The sequence below is a fragment of the Tinamus guttatus genome, unplaced genomic scaffold (genome assembly GCF_059628265.1).
Source record: "Tinamus guttatus ecotype Peru unplaced genomic scaffold, ASM5962826v1 Tinamus_guttatus_pri_ptg000197l, whole genome shotgun sequence".
Classification (NCBI taxonomy): Eukaryota; Metazoa; Chordata; class Aves; order Tinamiformes; family Tinamidae; genus Tinamus; species Tinamus guttatus.
In genome coordinates, this window is record NW_028288731.1 from 4,696,407 (window position 1) to 4,713,145 (window position 16,739).

A 16,739-nucleotide genomic window follows, 5' to 3' on the forward strand; every position below is an offset into this window, starting at 1 on the left:
CTTTCCTTCATTCAGGGGGATTCCGCTCACTTTTCCAAGTACAGCATTCACACCAAGCAGGTTTCACAGAGGTGGATGCCACCCTGGGGAGGAGAGGATATTCAGAGTGCAATTCTGCCAGGTGTTTCAGACCGATAACAAAGTAGAACAAAAAAAGAACGGGGGAAGGATGACAATCGTAAATATTTGAGCGAACAACAGGTTGCAAGAATAAATTAGGGATATGAACCACTCTTGAAATTCAACTACTCACCGGTGTCCCAAGGCAAACAGACCAACAAAAACTACAACATGCTTTTTTATTTCTTTACATAATTTTCATTAGTTTACATTATTAATCCATCTGAAGTAACGAGCTATTTCATACATCATCCGTTCCATAGTTTAAGCACACTACCATGCAAAGAGAGCATTTCTTTCAAGGACTTCAGTTTGCTTTGCACAAACAGCTTAGGAAAAAGAATTATTCAATAACAATTTATGCTTTGATTCCCTTGTTACTGACATGGAATATTAAAATGAAATGATTGAGAGTTTTTACTGGATTTTCATTGAGTAAGGGCATGATTTTGCAAAGAAGGAGCTCTTGTTTCTACCATTATTTAAGTTTTCTGAAGAGTTTTTTTCCGCAAAATACTGCATTCCTGCATTTCTCATAGTGATACCAGTTCTCTCTGGTATCAATCTCTTGTTCATTTCTACTTGCCTGCCACTCTTCACGGAGTAAAGGAAAGAATTCATCTTGAAGTTAAAAAAAACTTCCTAAACGATCTTTAAATCCAAAAGGGAAAATTATGCTACCTTATGATTCATATTTTCTCTTCAAAAATAGAAATTGCTCAAGAAGTAAAACAGTAAGCAAACAGATTATTTAATCTGTATTCAAGCTACCTTGAACCACCATACGGGGAAATTTGGGGAGGCTTATTCATCTACCTTTCGTCTCAGAGTTCTATGACAACCTATCACGTTTGTAATGTTTTCTTAATCTGAAAACAGAGTTTGTAATACAAGTTTCAAGATATTGTAACAACTAACATTATTCTAAGATTACTCATGAAAAGTTAAATATTTAAACTGATTAGTAATTTATACTCTAAAACTGCTCTTGAAAGAGCTTTAATACTAAATATTTAGTACCTCAGACAAAATTGAACAACGATGTGACCGTTCTGTACACAGTGAATGCCTTACCAAATTCTGTTAAATATATAGCTTTAGCCTCTGGATTATTAAAGCAAAACGGCAGCCATTTTCCTCCAGATTATTCTGCAGACAGAAAAAAAAATCAGAAGTTAAAAGCAGTAAATATATTATCTTTACCTGCTTAGAGAAGCAAAACGCATTACTGTCACTTTTACTATACTTCACAGAATCCAGGTGGATTGGAAGATCTCCGGAGAAGGAGCCTCCACAGCCTCTCTTGGCAGCCTGTGCCAGGGCTCTGGTACCCTCACAGCAAAGAAGTTCTTCCTCACATGGAGATGGAACTGCCTGGGGTTCAACTTGTACCCGTTACCCCTTGTCCTGTCACTGGCCACCACCAAGGAGAGTTTGGCCCCATCCTCCCTACATTCTTCCCTCAGGAACCTATACACATTGATCAGATCCCCTCAGTCTTCTGTTCTCTAGGCTGAACAGGCCCAGCTCACTCAGTCTTTCCTCACAAGATAGATGCTTCAGGCCTTTAATCATCTTTGTGGCTCTACGCTGGCCCCTCTCTAGAAGCTCCACGGCCCTCTTGTGCTGGGGAGCCCAGAACTGCCCCCAATGCTCCAGGTGCAGCCTCACCAGAGCTGAGTAGATGTCTTATTAATGTTTTTCAGAATATGTTCCCTCTCTTTTGTTGAATCATAACACTGTCTTCAAAAGGCAACTAAGGGAGAAATTTATAAACTATTGAAATTATAGCTCAAACATTTCCCTGTTGGGTATCTCTAATTCATCACAAGTTACTTCTACAGAATCCTCAACTATGTGGGTCAGTCTTATTTTAATCCAAAGATGGCTTTTAAAAATGATTTCTTCTTTCGAAGAGTGCCAAACCTAGTTTGATCCTCTCCCAAAAACTAATGCAACCTTTCTATTTCAGTGATAGATTATATTGCATCATCATGTTCCCATTGAGATTTTTTTTCCACATTTTCTGAATGTAAAATTGAATCCTTCCACCACATCCCATACTAGATGTTTTGAACAACAGTGCATTCCACCTTTTTTAATGTTTTGAGGTCTGTTCCTTTAAGGGTTTGCCTTCCCCTTTAAGCTTAGCTGATCTGCCTAATGATGGATTTAACAAAGGAGGCCACATAGATCTAGTCACGAACCCTTGTTCAAAGGCTGAAGACATCAGGAGTAGTGCAGAAATCCTTGAAGGATGATGGCAGAGACAGAGAGAGAGGCAGCCCTATGCTACAAAATACAGTTCAAGACAGCGGAGCTCCTGGTTTTCACTGAACACCACTCATAGTGAAACATAATTAAGTCTAAGATTATGGAGCATCTTTGTAGCCTGGCTGATTCCTCCCTCTTTTCTGGAAACAGAGTTTTTAGCTGCAAATTCAGCTGCAGAAGCATTTATAGAAAGCTGCCATGCAATCTGCAAGTTATGTCCTAAAGTATCCCTATAATCTGCATCTGAGAAACCTAATTTCTTAACATTAATTCTAAACCTCCTCTGTGTTTCATAACTATTATTTTCTTCCAGATTTTTCGAGAATTAAAGATAGACCTGACTAACATCTGTCACTACCCTGTGTGGCAGCTGTTTGTCTTGTTTCTCTTAAAATAGTCCCCACATCCCCAGTAGTGCACTCCTAAACGAGGCACATTCAGGCACTTTGGATGTGCTGCCAAACAGCCAGCTCCTATTCTGGGTTGTATTTGGTATATTGAGAGACTACATTAGAAAAAAAAAAAAAAAAAAATGCGCACATGCATCCTTTCCTTTCCATGGAAAGGAAGGAATAAACAAAAGAAAATTCCCACCAACAAAAAAATCCACATTTTTTATTTTTGAAAATGAATAAAATAAATAAAAAATCTGTCAAAGTAGAGGGAGTCAACTTGTTGATATTTATCTGTAGCTGAATGTACAATTTTGTAGAGGTTGGTGTGTTCAGATATAGTATATTCAGCTTCTATCTGTAAAGATACTCTGGCACTTGGAAGGCTCTCAAAGCATTGTACTTACAAGAAATTCCAGTTCAACAGTGTCATAAAACCCAAGCTGGGTCAACTCTAGATCTTTTTCTACAATTTGTCCAGTTTAGCTTTGCAGAACCAAACCATGTGCCTCTAAGCAGGCTGGGAGCCTGCAAACACATACAGGGAAACACATGAAAGCTAGAAACGTTTCTGCAAGTTTTTCAATAGAGGTAGTCAAAACAAAGCTTGGAAAAACGTTGAACTTCAAAATATATTTGAAGAATACTGAAAAACATCTTTTTCCTCCTGATTACTGGAGCAAAATTAAGACCTGTACTGTACAAATACTGCTGTCAACCAAACGAGTATGTCAGCATGCTGGCAGTTACTATTGCTATTATTCTCTCACAAAACACAGAAGTTTAAATGAAGAGGGGAAAAAAAAAAAAAAAAGAAAAAGAAAAAAAGAAAAATGAAATTCTCTTTCTTACACTCTCTTGGAAATACCTTACACATAGTCATTTAGCTATCAGAAACTAGATCATATTTATGATTACTCTTAAGCAGAATAAATCTCGCATAACAGTGTCTAAGAAAGGAAAAAAACACAAATAACATTGTCAAGCAAATTACCATACAACTGCTGAAGAAATAACTTTCTACAATTTTCTACTGAGCAGTCATTTCATTTTTAAGTATGTGGTTGAGAATCATCCTGCAAATAAAATCAGAAATGTTTATGGAATACTAAAAACTCGTCCTGATGCTGTTATCTTTTTAAGATACCTAATAGATTTTTTCCACGGATAGCTCCTGGTAACATGACTGCTTCCACAGAGAACAGATGTGGGATTGAGTATAGTGTGTTTAGGAATGTTTTAAACACGCTATTCTTGACACTGATGTCAGAGAGGGGGGAGAAAAAAAAAGTCACTAAACCTGATGGTCGACATTTGGCCACAGCCTTGGAGATACCAGAGGTTGGCTAGGGTCAGCAAACAAACAAACAAATTAATTTCCATCCTAACTTTTAACTGCAGAGGTTAGGCTCACACTGATAGAGTCATTAAACATCAAAATCTGCCAAGTCTTAAAGAAATAAAAATAAATAAATGAAAAAAAGAAAAAGCAATGCAGCTCACCTGATTTGTAAGAAGTGGTTGTCTCATATTTTCATACAACAAAAGGAAAGCAGCTTTAACTGTGAAGCCTGGTTTCAACAGCTGTCACTGGCAATAAATGATGAACAAGTCATTTCTATGAGGGAAAGAAAAATCCCACCCTTCTGTACATTTCTGTAGAAAACAATGACCAAACCGCATGCTTGCCAGAAAGGCACAGCATCTAAACAAGCAAAATTCCTACTGTGCCTTCGTTTCCTGTGACTTTTATCTATGCAAACTGTAAGACCACAGCTCCGAGCCTCCTCATGCCAAGGATCCCGCTAAATTAGATTGAAGTCCTTACTGAAAAGCTTACCTGACTAACCCCCAGGCACTGCAAGGTCTTTCCCATTCACATTTATTACACACAGACAATCACAGTTGCTCATCAGACATTTCAATTTGCCTGGACTGAGCTGGATAGTCCTGCTGAGTCTGCCAGGGTTTATAGTAAAAAGGAATCCAGCCAAATATCAGTTATCCCAGATCCAGGCAATGCCACTTACTTTCTTCAGTGGGGAGACGCAAGATTCCTTGAACTTATTTACCTGACAGTCTACAAGGTCTTACTGATGTAAGTTTAGGGTTCTAAGGGAGCCTTAGCCTGCTCTCACACACATAAATATCATTTTCAGAATCATCTTAAAAGGCAGTTTTGGACTCTGTGAAACCTTTAAAGGAGACAAATGCCAGAGACTCTGACACTCATAACATGAGCAGACACATTCCCGTCCCCCGCCTCGATCTTGTAAGCTTCTCTGGTTAAGATGTTTGATGAGTTTCAGGCACTTTTAACAAGGCAGACTATTCATATAGTAAAATGTATCCCAGACCAGCAGGTTGGTATACCAAAGACTACAAATTAGCTTGAGGGCAGGGAATGCCCTGAGAAAGCTTTGGTTGTAAGTCACTGCAAAGCGGCACACTGAGCACACAAACAATAAAAGATATTCAGCATCCTTCTAATGATGTGTCCTATTGAGGACTTTTGTTCTGCACTAAATGAGCTTAATTAAACTAGTCTCATGACTAGACTACATCAATCTCCTCTCTCAGTGTGAAAGACATGTTGCCTTTGCACATTGATCTGTAAGTGCTTTAATTAAAAAAAAAAAAAAAAAAAAAAAAAAAAAAAGCAGTCCTAAATATAACAGGAGTAACTTAGCACTTATTTTAAGCAAAGGATGGGATCTGCCCTTTTCAAACCATACATCCTTAGCCTGGCCTAAGAGCCACTTATGGCAATTCTGAGGTGACACAGGTTAAAATATTAAGTCTTACATTGATGCAAGGCACTGTGTGAGCTTTAGACAACCACACCTGTATTTGCTACAAAATATGCTACTGACATTTGCAAATAGATGTATTCAACTGTATGATTCATTCTACCTCTCACTAAGACACATTCCTACAGCTGCCCTGGGGGTTCTCATATCTTATTTGCATGGGGGTAATACCTCTTATATGTTGCTCCCCAAAAGAACAACACGCAGAAAAGAATACGTGTGTGTGCCGCATCAGACTGGCAAAGCTGGAGCATTACTGACTTCTCCCGCATTTTCTTCTTGTAGCTGTTTACTGTCCACAGCTGGGACATCCAAAAAGCAAAACTGATAGTGTTAACCATATAGTTGATGGGGAAACTACCGTATCAGTCACCTATCTTTCTTCTAGGTTAACCTTCACTATACAAGAACAGTTACTTCCCCAAATAGATTCTAACAGGAAAATGCATCTAGCTTTAGCAAAATGAGTCAATAATGCACAGAACATGGCACCCAAGTCAGAGTACTTCATGAAGATTAGGAGTAAGGACGGACATTCTCTTTTTAGATCCTACTCCCCATTCACACACATCTCTGGTACTTAGCAAACGGGAATTAAACAGACAGCACGAATTTAATCAGGGTTACTGTAACTATGAGAAGGAACAGATACACGGTGGAAAATATGCCTAAAGCAGTACAATGGTTTCACAAGAGTGCATATTGCCTTACCTGCAAATCCAGCAGAATATACCATGTTCAGCTCATAAATTTCCAGTGGGAAGGAATATTTGCAGCATGTTAGCAGAGAGTAACCTAACTGCCCTAGCTAATCTATGGACATCTCCTCCTTTCTAATCCGCAGAAACCTAACCTTAGAACTACTTATTACCAGGGAGAAGAGAATAAATCCCCTTAACCCTTTTCTTGCTTAAAAAGCCTATTTTTAATTGTCTCTCACCTAAGCAGCTTGTTATTCTCAAGAACTTTCCCCGTCATAAAGACAGTTAGCTCTCAGGGTTTCTCTTCAGTTACCAAGTCTGCAATTAGGCTGTTATCTTGATCTTCTGTTGCTGGTTACAGAATTTCTGCTACAACACAAGAAATTCCTGGCTTTCAATTTTAGAGTGGGGAGTGGAAGGATGGGTTTTTGGTAAAGTAATAGAGATAGAAGTCCTGCAGGTTAACTCACCTCTTGGCTAGCTACAGCAACACATGACCAAAGCTGCCCAGCACTGATTTCCCAGTGCATCACAGCCCACACACAAGGTTGTAAAGGGGAATATGTCAGAAGTACATGTAATCCTCGGATTCTCTTCAGCTAATAAATGAGCTATATCGCAGAAAGACTGCAAGAATAATCCAATCCAGCCGGTCAGTTTCCACTAATCAGCATATACCTCACTGCTTTTTATAAGAGGGTATGTATATAAAAAGGTAGATTCATTTTAGTTTTTAGTTCTCAATTTTGTATCATTCAACCTGAAGTTAAGTAAATGTATTTTTAAAATAAAGTTTAAAATGCAGAATTTCCTAAGTGACAGTATCCATACAGAGGAGTGTTTACATGAGGCATAAACTTTAGAATTTTGAAAAATATCTGCTAAAAATGCCACACTTCATAAACTGACACAATACATATGGCAGTCACCATTCAAGTTTCTAAGTATAAGCTAGTAACTGTCAATAGTTAAAAGATCAGAACTAAAACACAGAAACAAAAAAATCCCATGGTGAGTGAACAAACCTAATATTAACTTTTCATATAGCAAGAAAAAATACTGTCTAAGTAGATAAACCATTTCCAAATTGGCATCCACCATGCTAAAAGGCTCACACCCACACCCTCACTATGCTTCATCCCCTTCCTCTAGAGGGGGAAAAAGGGAAATCTCTGTACTCACTCTTTCAAGATAATCAATAACTATTAATCACACACAAAGAACAGAGGTTTGGGGAACTGCAGATTCAATGGGGGAGGTTTTGTTTCTAATGTTATACAAGGCAGCAATAACTGGTTTGGTAACTACTTTATGGAATCAATGCTGGAATCACAAACCTGACCTGTTCGATGCAACAGGTACCTTGTGTACTATAAAGCACCAAGGGCGCCAAGAAATCATGATGTTCCTGTCTTCAATGCACACTACATATTCTGCTTCAGCCTTTTTTTCCCCCAAAGGTTACAGGGGGGTTTTAGGTTCCCAAGTAAACAGCTGCCTGGCAGAACGTGCCTCTGCTCCCCCCCCTCCCAGATATGGGAGAAAACCTATAAGAAGTGCTGTGCTCCCTCAAGCTTCATGATCTGAAACTTCCTTGCTGCAATATTCCCTTTGGCATTCTCCTGGATAAAAAACAGTATTAGAAACAAGGCAGATGGTCACAGAATGCTCTGTTTAGCTACTATATATAATTTTCATGCTGTATACACATTTTGACTTACTGTACTATTTATTTGAACTTTTCCCTACTTACATATTTTTCTTTTTGTCCCTCAAGGTCTCTGTGTTAGTCTTCCAAAACAAAAGCAAACTCAGTTTTTGTTTTCAGTTTTACTTATAAAAAGTTCTCTCAGTTTCTCTTCAGCAACCTGTTTAAAGATTAGGCAAATACCTTTAAGTATTCATTATTCTTATATTTGCAAAAAAAAAAAAAAAAAAAAATTATAATGAAACCCTGCAACTGTTCACAACAACCTATCTATTCAACTAGCTACATATATTTAAAAGGAATATTCACAGCAGGCAAAAAAAAGTGTGAGCTTCTGTTATAAATCAACTTTTATCACTATTTTCAAGAAGAGTTTTAGTCCTCTCCAAATGCTCACATCTTATATAACTTTCAGGAAAAGATTTCAACCAGGAATAGTTCCCAAACAGATCCAAAGCTGGCACAGTCCCCATCACTACACTTTTCCTGGTTTAATTTATTTGCATTAAAAAAATAGGTAATAGTCTGATACCACAGCTATCTTTCATGCAAGAGCTTTAACCAAACGTGTTCTGCACACAATGAAACATTTGTAATCTTGTCAGAATTGCTTTGTTGTCTTCTCTAATAAAACAAAAATAATCTCAGAAAGAATTTTTTTATTTTATTATGAAAATTGCTGCATTACAGTCACTGTTCCCAACAGTATTTATACTTTCCTTTTTTGAACAATTTAAGTGCGAATATGCAAGCCATGATATTTTTTCAAAATATGATTAGCATTTTCTATGGTCATTTGAGATAAACTTAAGCCATTATAACATTCCATAACCAATATTCCCCCCAGTCTTTTCTTGTGTCAGCCATGGTACAGAACAGCACCTACAATATCCAAGTTATCCACTAGTGTTATTGATATAAATAAACGTAACCATAAACCACAGAGGAACACACACACATACACAAAAATCCCCCATGGAAATTACTTGTTCTTTGTATCTTCAAAAATGCAATGAGGTGGGCATTTTTCTTTTTGACATGGAAATAACTAGCAAGTTAGCTGTACAATCAAGAGTCTCAAACTTAAGCTGTTGCCAGTGTCAGTTTGCTGAACAGCACGTTCCCATTTTCCTATCACATGGGACCTCTCTTTTGAGGAAAATGTTTATTCTTGGATCTCACGGTGACAGAATTGAATGCTCCAAAGACTAAGCATTTAATTTAGTCCCAAAATATTAACTAGCCAGTGCCTGTTTTTTTCTCTCATAAACAAAGAGTAGTGACTACAAAATTCTAGTAAATAGGGAAGTCTGCAACAGTGCAATTATTTTCACAACAGCACGTAATAACACTGCTTTCTGCAGTTCTGCTCCACAGAAGATGCTTGGAAACCTTTACAGCAAAGCACATTTTAGGCTACCCATTATAAATACTAGCTTTTTTACTTTTTTTTTTTTTTTTTTTTCTCTTCTCCTCTAAACAAACATACATAGTAATAGCTGAATTCAGGAAGACCAAATGGTTCTGTGGTGCAATTAATTTTCTTTAAATATTCCTGTCAACAAACCAGGAATAAAAAAACCAAATGTACTATTTAGAAATTACACGGCCCAGATTTTCACATGTACTCTATGTAGATGCCACGTCTTTTTGAAGTAACCTTAATTTAAACGGAATAAATAATTATTCTTTCACAGTAGGAAGGAATTTCTTCTTGGAAATTGCTTGGCAAACCAAACTCCATTATCGCTATCTTCACCATCTCTTCATAACTAGCTTCCAGCTGCAATTTTCCAATCTTAAATTCAAAGTTCAGAAGTAAAAAAAGACTATGTTCATGTGCAACAACAGAACATGTGTAGCTTCAGAGTATTTTCATGTTTTCAGTGCCATTTCAAGGAAGGAAGTGAGTAGTAATGAAGTTGTTCTCAGCAGATTATTCCACAGAGCCACGTTACAAATGATGGTGATCTAAGTAAGTTTTTCGTGTTGAATCTGGTAGTAACATGCCTGAATTAAAACAAAATTCAGCTTAACACACACGTCAGTTTTAAGGAAGCTGATAAAGCACTAAACACAAATAGGCTGAGTTTTTTTCCTGCCCAAGAGAAGACCAGGCTTTCTGCAAGCAGTGATGATACAAGTGACATTGCAACACATGAGACTCTTCAAGTATGTAAATAAAAGAAGCAAAAAGGCAAGAGGACCTTTCAGTTACAAAGAATGTCCAGTGAGAATAGTGAAATAGTGAAAGTGAGATAGCCCAGTTTGGAACTACTTTGGAACTACAGTGGTTCCCAACTTTGGCAAGATACACATTGTCTTGCTCACAAGTCTTTCTTTACCATTTGATAGAAGGATTCAAAAATCCTTCCCACATGTAGAAAAATCTTAAGATATTAACTAGAATATACAGATTTATAAAGGAATCTGGGTAATTTTTGTGGCAAAATCGAGCTCTTTCTTGATGCACCTTCATGTAATGTTGGACGAACATCATTAGGACTGTTCAAGAGAAGCACTTCATTCCAATTTTTATAAAAGGAGTAAGGTGGAGTAAGGGAAAAGACAAGTGAGCACAGCAAAGTCAGGAGGCACTAGCATTCACCTGTAAGTACATGTACCCATTGCATCATTCTATTAGCAGTTGGCGTAAATGTTAGGCTAAGCTCTAAGTTAAGCTTTTTTGCCCATAATAACTAAAAACATCTATTGAAAATGTCAAGGAAGTTTTAACCTAATGTTTGTGTAATCGTCCTAGGCTGATCATTACTGCCTTAAGCTGATGAATTCTTAAAGAGAGTTCTTAAGGGCCCTGAATAATTTGCATACCTTCAATGTAGTGAACATGATGCCTTGTTCCCCATGCTGGAGATAAGGATCCATCAGGTCTTCAATTAAGTGTACTTCAGACCCCAAATTCCTTATCCTGTCACATGGCGGAAAGAATAGGGTGAAAAAACACCACTAACATGTCTTTTTTGTATGTGCTCTGCAAGATTCATGCTTTGAGGTTACAGACATTTCAGTTTAAACTCTTTAAAATGTACTCAGCCCAAAGCAAACAACCAAAAAGTAAAATTTACAGTTACAAAAAGCTACAAGTTAGTCTTACAATGAGAAGCAGGAAAGCTTAATATAAGCATAAGTACCCAAACTGCTTCTGCCCGCCTTGGGTATGATGCTCCTCTGAATGCCTACCTGGCTCGTAGCACCACGTAGAGAAATACAGGAAATAAGTCATCCATAGACCACAGAAAGTCTTCCTGAAGAGTCTCAAGTACATTCTGAGAGATCTCTTCAAAGGTTTGTTGGATCACCTTCAATTTGTCAGCTGGGGTGAAGGTAGTACTAAAGTAACCACAAAAGAAAAAAAAAATCATACGCACATTTGATTAGATATCCTCTCACTTCTGATTCTAAATGGTGTCCTCAAACTGTCCCATTGATGAAGCTACACTTGTTTTCTCACTGGGAGAATTTGTTGTCATTTCTGGTAGGAACTCTGACACTTTAAGATGACCTCTCTTACCAAAATGAGCAAGGAAAGAAAAAAGATAAGTCAAATTAAATTGCTGCTGCTGTAGCAGAAGCAGGGGGGAAAAAAAAAGACAAAACTCAGAAGATTACCTGATTTGCTGTAAACATTCAACTGCAGAGGCAAAGCAAGCATCTTTTGTAGTTGGTGATACCTGTGTAATCAAGAGAAGTTTTAGCATTCAGGTCCAGCAATTTTCCAAAGACAACACAAAGTCCCAAATTCCAAAGACTAGACAAAGAAAGGGGAAAAAAAATGCAGCTACTGTTGCATTAGCATGAGTGTGTGGCATTAGAAAACTCTCTCCCCACACATGCACAAATTGCCTAATTTCTAGTGCATCTACAAATTAAAAAAAAAACACTCAAAACCTGCCTACTTACAATTTCTAAGAGTTTTATTTAAAATTCAGAAAATGCTGCACTCAATAGTCATATTCAGTAGCTATGGAAGTCATTTACGTTTTTAAGATACCTTCCAAATGAAGGTAGGTAGAGAACCACTTGCACCTAGAGAAGCCAGACCAGTCAATACTCAACACAGACTTGGGTCTGGGGCAGACAGAAAAGATACAAGTGTAGGCTCAGTTGCCTGGTAAGAGCCAAAGTCTTTCTGCATGGGGGAAGCAGAGAACGGAAGGATGGATGGATGCAAGGAGACCAAAACACAAAAAGCAGGAAATTAAACAGGGAAGAGAAGCAGACAACTACAGAAATTTCTGCTACAGAAATTCTGTTCAGTTGAAGAACAACGCAGCAAAGAAGGTAAATGGTTGTGTAGAACATGCCATTCTGCATAATTCAGAGAAATCACACACTACAGTGGAAGGTCTCTAGCCCTTCCTTTTGTGCAAGCCAAAGTTATAAATAGATAACAGGAAATCTGGAGAGGATCTAAATGTCCATAAAAACATAAAAATCTCAAATAAAAGTATCATTCAACATAGCAGACATGATCTAAGTTATATAGTAAAAAACTGTTAATAGCTATGATTACTAAATCATTATCACTGAAGTGTAGACCATTGTTCAGCTACTTTCAGGAAGATGATGAGAAAGAATAAAAACAATACAATTTGCTTAATCATGTGGTGTGCCATGGTACAAACCTCCTGATCAAACTTCTTGAGAATTACCTTGGTAGATGCTTATTTTCTCACTTTCCCAGAATTTTAGATCAAGCAAAATGATTACAGACTTTTAAAATTTATTACTAGACTAATTACTAGACTATTATTAGACTAGTCTAAAACTAGATTACTAAAATTGCATTCTGAATAAGTCAAGCCAAAAGCTAGAATGATAGTTGCTAAAAAACATACTATTTTTCTCTTATAAGCAGCAAAAAAAAAAATGTCAGGAAGCAGACAGCAGAGCATCTCTTCAGCATCAACACTGCTCAAAAAATTCCTGTATTCTTCATGCTTTCAAGTTTTTGAAAAGAAGCACTGGGTAAAGCATATTCTAAGTCAAGGTCCAATGAACTTACGTTCCTAATCTCTCCAAGGATGGATACAGTTCCCGGCCAAAATTTCCTGTGAGATAGACAACGTCTGTATTGAGAGGACAGAGATGTACTATTCATAAAGCATTATTCACTTTATAAAATTAACTGATCATCAAGTTTCCAAGATAGAATAGATCCTGTGGTAAAAATTGTTCTATCTAGCACAAATAGCTAAAAGAGAACTGGAGTGATACTGACTTTTAAGAGGAATGTTTTAATTCACTGGCTTAAACAACATTAATACATTAATCAGCATGGAGCTTAGATGCATTTTAATGATTAAAGCACTATTATCAAAAGATCATCATCAAAGCTTCATTTTTAGACATGCTTTTTATATTTATGCACTATAATCTAACTTCTGTTTTATTGTTGAAACATACTCACGCCTGCACCCCAAGAAAACTTAGGAGAGCTGTATCAGTTTGTTTGTTCAGACGTAAAACACATTCCCAGTAAACATCTTCCTCACGCTCATTGTCTAGAGCGTACAGCATAAACAGAGGCGGGTAGAGTCGGGGCAATAATACAGGGAGCAGCAGGCCAAAACTGGTTACAACGTAGCTGTAGAGATAGAAATTAAGAAAATCCTTAACCATTTACACAAGTGGAATTGAGATCAACGATTGGAACACATATTAAATTTGAGTACATTCTATGAGCGAATAGTAAACACACACACAAAAAATCAACTATTATGTGTGTTAAGACATATATAGGAATAAAAACTTCTATTGATACAGTCTAGGTAGGTTTTGAAATGGAGCACTGTTTTTTTTGATCAGTATAACATTAAAAGTATATTTTATATTGAAGTGTAATTTTTACCTGCATCTTCAAAGTAATCAAGGGTGGACATTTAGCTTTCATTCTGAGACACTCTGAGAGCTGTCACTTACTGAGAGCATCAACTAGAGAATAGGCTAAAACCCAGTAAGTTACCTAACCTGTCAAGTCAGAAGGCACTTGGCACAAAGCTGCCGTATTAACGGATAAAGTTGAACTCACTGTGCCTACTAGAAAGCCGAAAACCATTGACAAACAATTTTTCCCCGTTTACCCTGGTTCAGGAGATTCTGATCTGGAATCTGATTTCCCACTGCAGAAGGATCGCCTTCCCTTTGTCTCTGTCCCCAAAAATGGAATTGTGCTACCCTCTTCTGGCAGATCAGGAAACAAGAACCTAGATAGTAACACAAAGGATAACACAATTTCAAGTTTCCACTCATCACTGCAATTCAAAAGGCAGGACTGGAGACAGAAGTTCAGCCAGAAGCAGAAATAATATCATGGAACAAAGCATTATAGACAATAGATGTATACAACAATTGACTTGGGATGAAACTTATAAAGGCAATCCTCTCCAATGTCAAAAATACATTTTCTACCCTGACATCATTTTCTTCTGGACAAGGCTTCTGATGGCTACTAATTAGGATCCTGCCAATATGAAAGCACAAATACAAAATGAAAGCTGCAAATGCCCTCAAGAATTTAAGCAATCACTTCCTATTAACGTGGATGACAAAGAACTCTGAATCCCTGTCTGCACTCTTCTTCTATACCGTTTGAATATTGTCTTTACACAACAGATAAATCCAGACGTGCTCAGATGGAAACCCACATTCAAGATGAGCTCCCTGTAGCAGTTTTATTTTACAGTATTACATAGTACGTAATTCACTGCAGTGAAGATTTTAATATTTTTTCTGTTTTGACAGAAAACGCTCAAGAGTGCTTAAAAAGTCTGAAGAAGTACAATCAACCCCAAAATGCAGTGAAGATTGACACATTTGGACTACATAAACACAAGGAAATTCAGCGAGTCATATCTTTAATGATACAACACAGTTTGATGCAAAAATTTAGAGTATTATTACCTGACCAACTGAAAGATGCGTTTGAGGTAGGACTTTATTTCTCTTACAGCCTCCTGCAGTAACCGTCGATTAGCTCCTACTCCAACATAGGTCATTCTGTAGACAGCTACCAGTGTCTCCACCAGTTTCCCCAAAGGATGGAGGGGGGTATCACAAGCCTGAGGTGAAACATATTCATTGGTCAGTCAGGGCAATATCAGGCAAGTGAAAGGAGGAGGAGGGGAAAAAAGGAAGAAAAAAAAAAAAAAAGGGACAGGTTGGAAGTCCAACAACAGATATAAAAGCAATTTATTACACATACATCAAAAATCAGTAAATTTTAGGTTATGAAATTTATATGGTATTAACTGAAGAGTACATGTAAGCACTGTAAGAACCTGTGCTACTATTTGGACATGCCATCTGTCCAGTTTTATTAAAAGATAAAATGCAATAATCTGCAAATACTCCAAAATGCTTTGCTGGGATCAAATGCATAAGAAACAAAATAGTAGTTAAGCTAAAATTTGTACTAAAGAACCGTTCATTAAGTATATAATGACTTTAGCTCTACAGAGAGTTCAATTTTACTTATGAATTGATAAATTTAAGGAATCAGGAAGTTACAAGCAAAGATGGATTCACTCAGCTTTGACTATAAATATGGAATCTGGAAGGGATTCAAAAAGCTGTTACACAAGTATAACAACCCCGAGCTCAAAATCATGTCTTACCAACAAGCTATGTGAGCATTAGATAGTCACAATACCTTTATCAAATATTTTTTGATATTTTCATATTTTTCCAGGGTGAAGGCACCAATGTGTTGTGGAATGAACTCCAAACTTTCCAGTGTCTGTGTATGTGAACGACTCAATAATTCTGGGCTGCAGTTATAAAAATCACAAGAACATCGTACATGTTATTCATCAGACACAGTAGGAACAAACGCGAAGGTAATTATGAAAGCTGCCTCAAGAAAGTTAAGAGCCTTAAAGGAAAAACAATGGATAGGGAGGAAAAACACACAGGACAAAAGAACATACACACACACACACGCACGCTTGTTCCCTTAAACTTTTCAGTTCTGATACAGCTCTTCAGTCTGAACTTCTTCATTCCTCCCACATCTGTTGCAGAAGAGTTCTTCATCATTATTTCAGCAAAACAGAAGCTGAAACATTGTACAAAATACTCATCCACAGACTCATTTAGCTCAAAATCTCAACCTTTACAAAGTCATGAACATGCAAAACATTATGCTCACCGTAAGAGACATGTAGGAATCACCAGGATCTTGTCACCATCCATTTCCTGGCACTCAGCAGAATCAAAGTCACATTTTGATTTTTACTATGGCTTTCTTGTGGTTAAAAGCTGACTTTCTGCATTAATCCCCTGATCCTGCCTACTTTTTTTCAAAAGCAGATTTCCCCTAATTTGGATGGCCAGGTCTGCTGAAGGGACCTCTTCTGCAACATCCCAAGCAGGACTTCTGTATCTGCTTTTCTTGTCAAAGGCTTTCAAATCTCACAGGAAATTTTCTTTTCTACTGAACCTTTTCTTCCACCACTTAAGCTTTCAGCAATACAATCTTTACCTTTCTTTCCAAATTCTCCAACACCCCGTGCCATGCAGCAACCTTCATTATACTACATTTTAATGATTTTCTAACTTAATGATTTTCTGCACTGATCTGGATCAGTTTGAATGTTCCCTTACTAGAAAGCTGGACACAGAAGCACGCTTAAAGAAAAAAACCTCTAGGAATAAGGCCCTCATTCATACACGCTACTTAATGTTCAGCATTGATTGTAGCAACTAACCCCAA

General features: G+C 37.3%; 1 protein-coding gene across 1 annotated transcript in view; it reads right to left on the reverse strand.

Moving 5' to 3' along the window:
• Positions 1-9,804: 9,804 nt before the first annotated feature.
• ALS2 (alsin Rho guanine nucleotide exchange factor ALS2) overlaps positions 9,805-16,739 on the reverse strand; it is a 32,562-nt gene continuing 25,627 nt past the window's right edge. The window contains exons 25-33 of the mRNA XM_088523752.1: positions 15,678-15,795; positions 14,930-15,087; positions 14,110-14,232; positions 13,437-13,613; positions 13,032-13,077; positions 11,636-11,697; positions 11,207-11,356; positions 10,838-10,934; positions 9,805-10,015 (exon numbers count right to left, since the gene is read on the reverse strand). Coding sequence (XP_088379878.1) covers positions 9,977-10,015; positions 10,838-10,934; positions 11,207-11,356; positions 11,636-11,697; positions 13,032-13,077; positions 13,437-13,613; positions 14,110-14,232; positions 14,930-15,087; positions 15,678-15,795 — 970 coding nt within the window. The 3' untranslated portion in view covers positions 9,805-9,976. The remainder of the gene's footprint in view (positions 10,016-10,837; positions 10,935-11,206; positions 11,357-11,635; positions 11,698-13,031; positions 13,078-13,436; positions 13,614-14,109; positions 14,233-14,929; positions 15,088-15,677; positions 15,796-16,739) is intronic.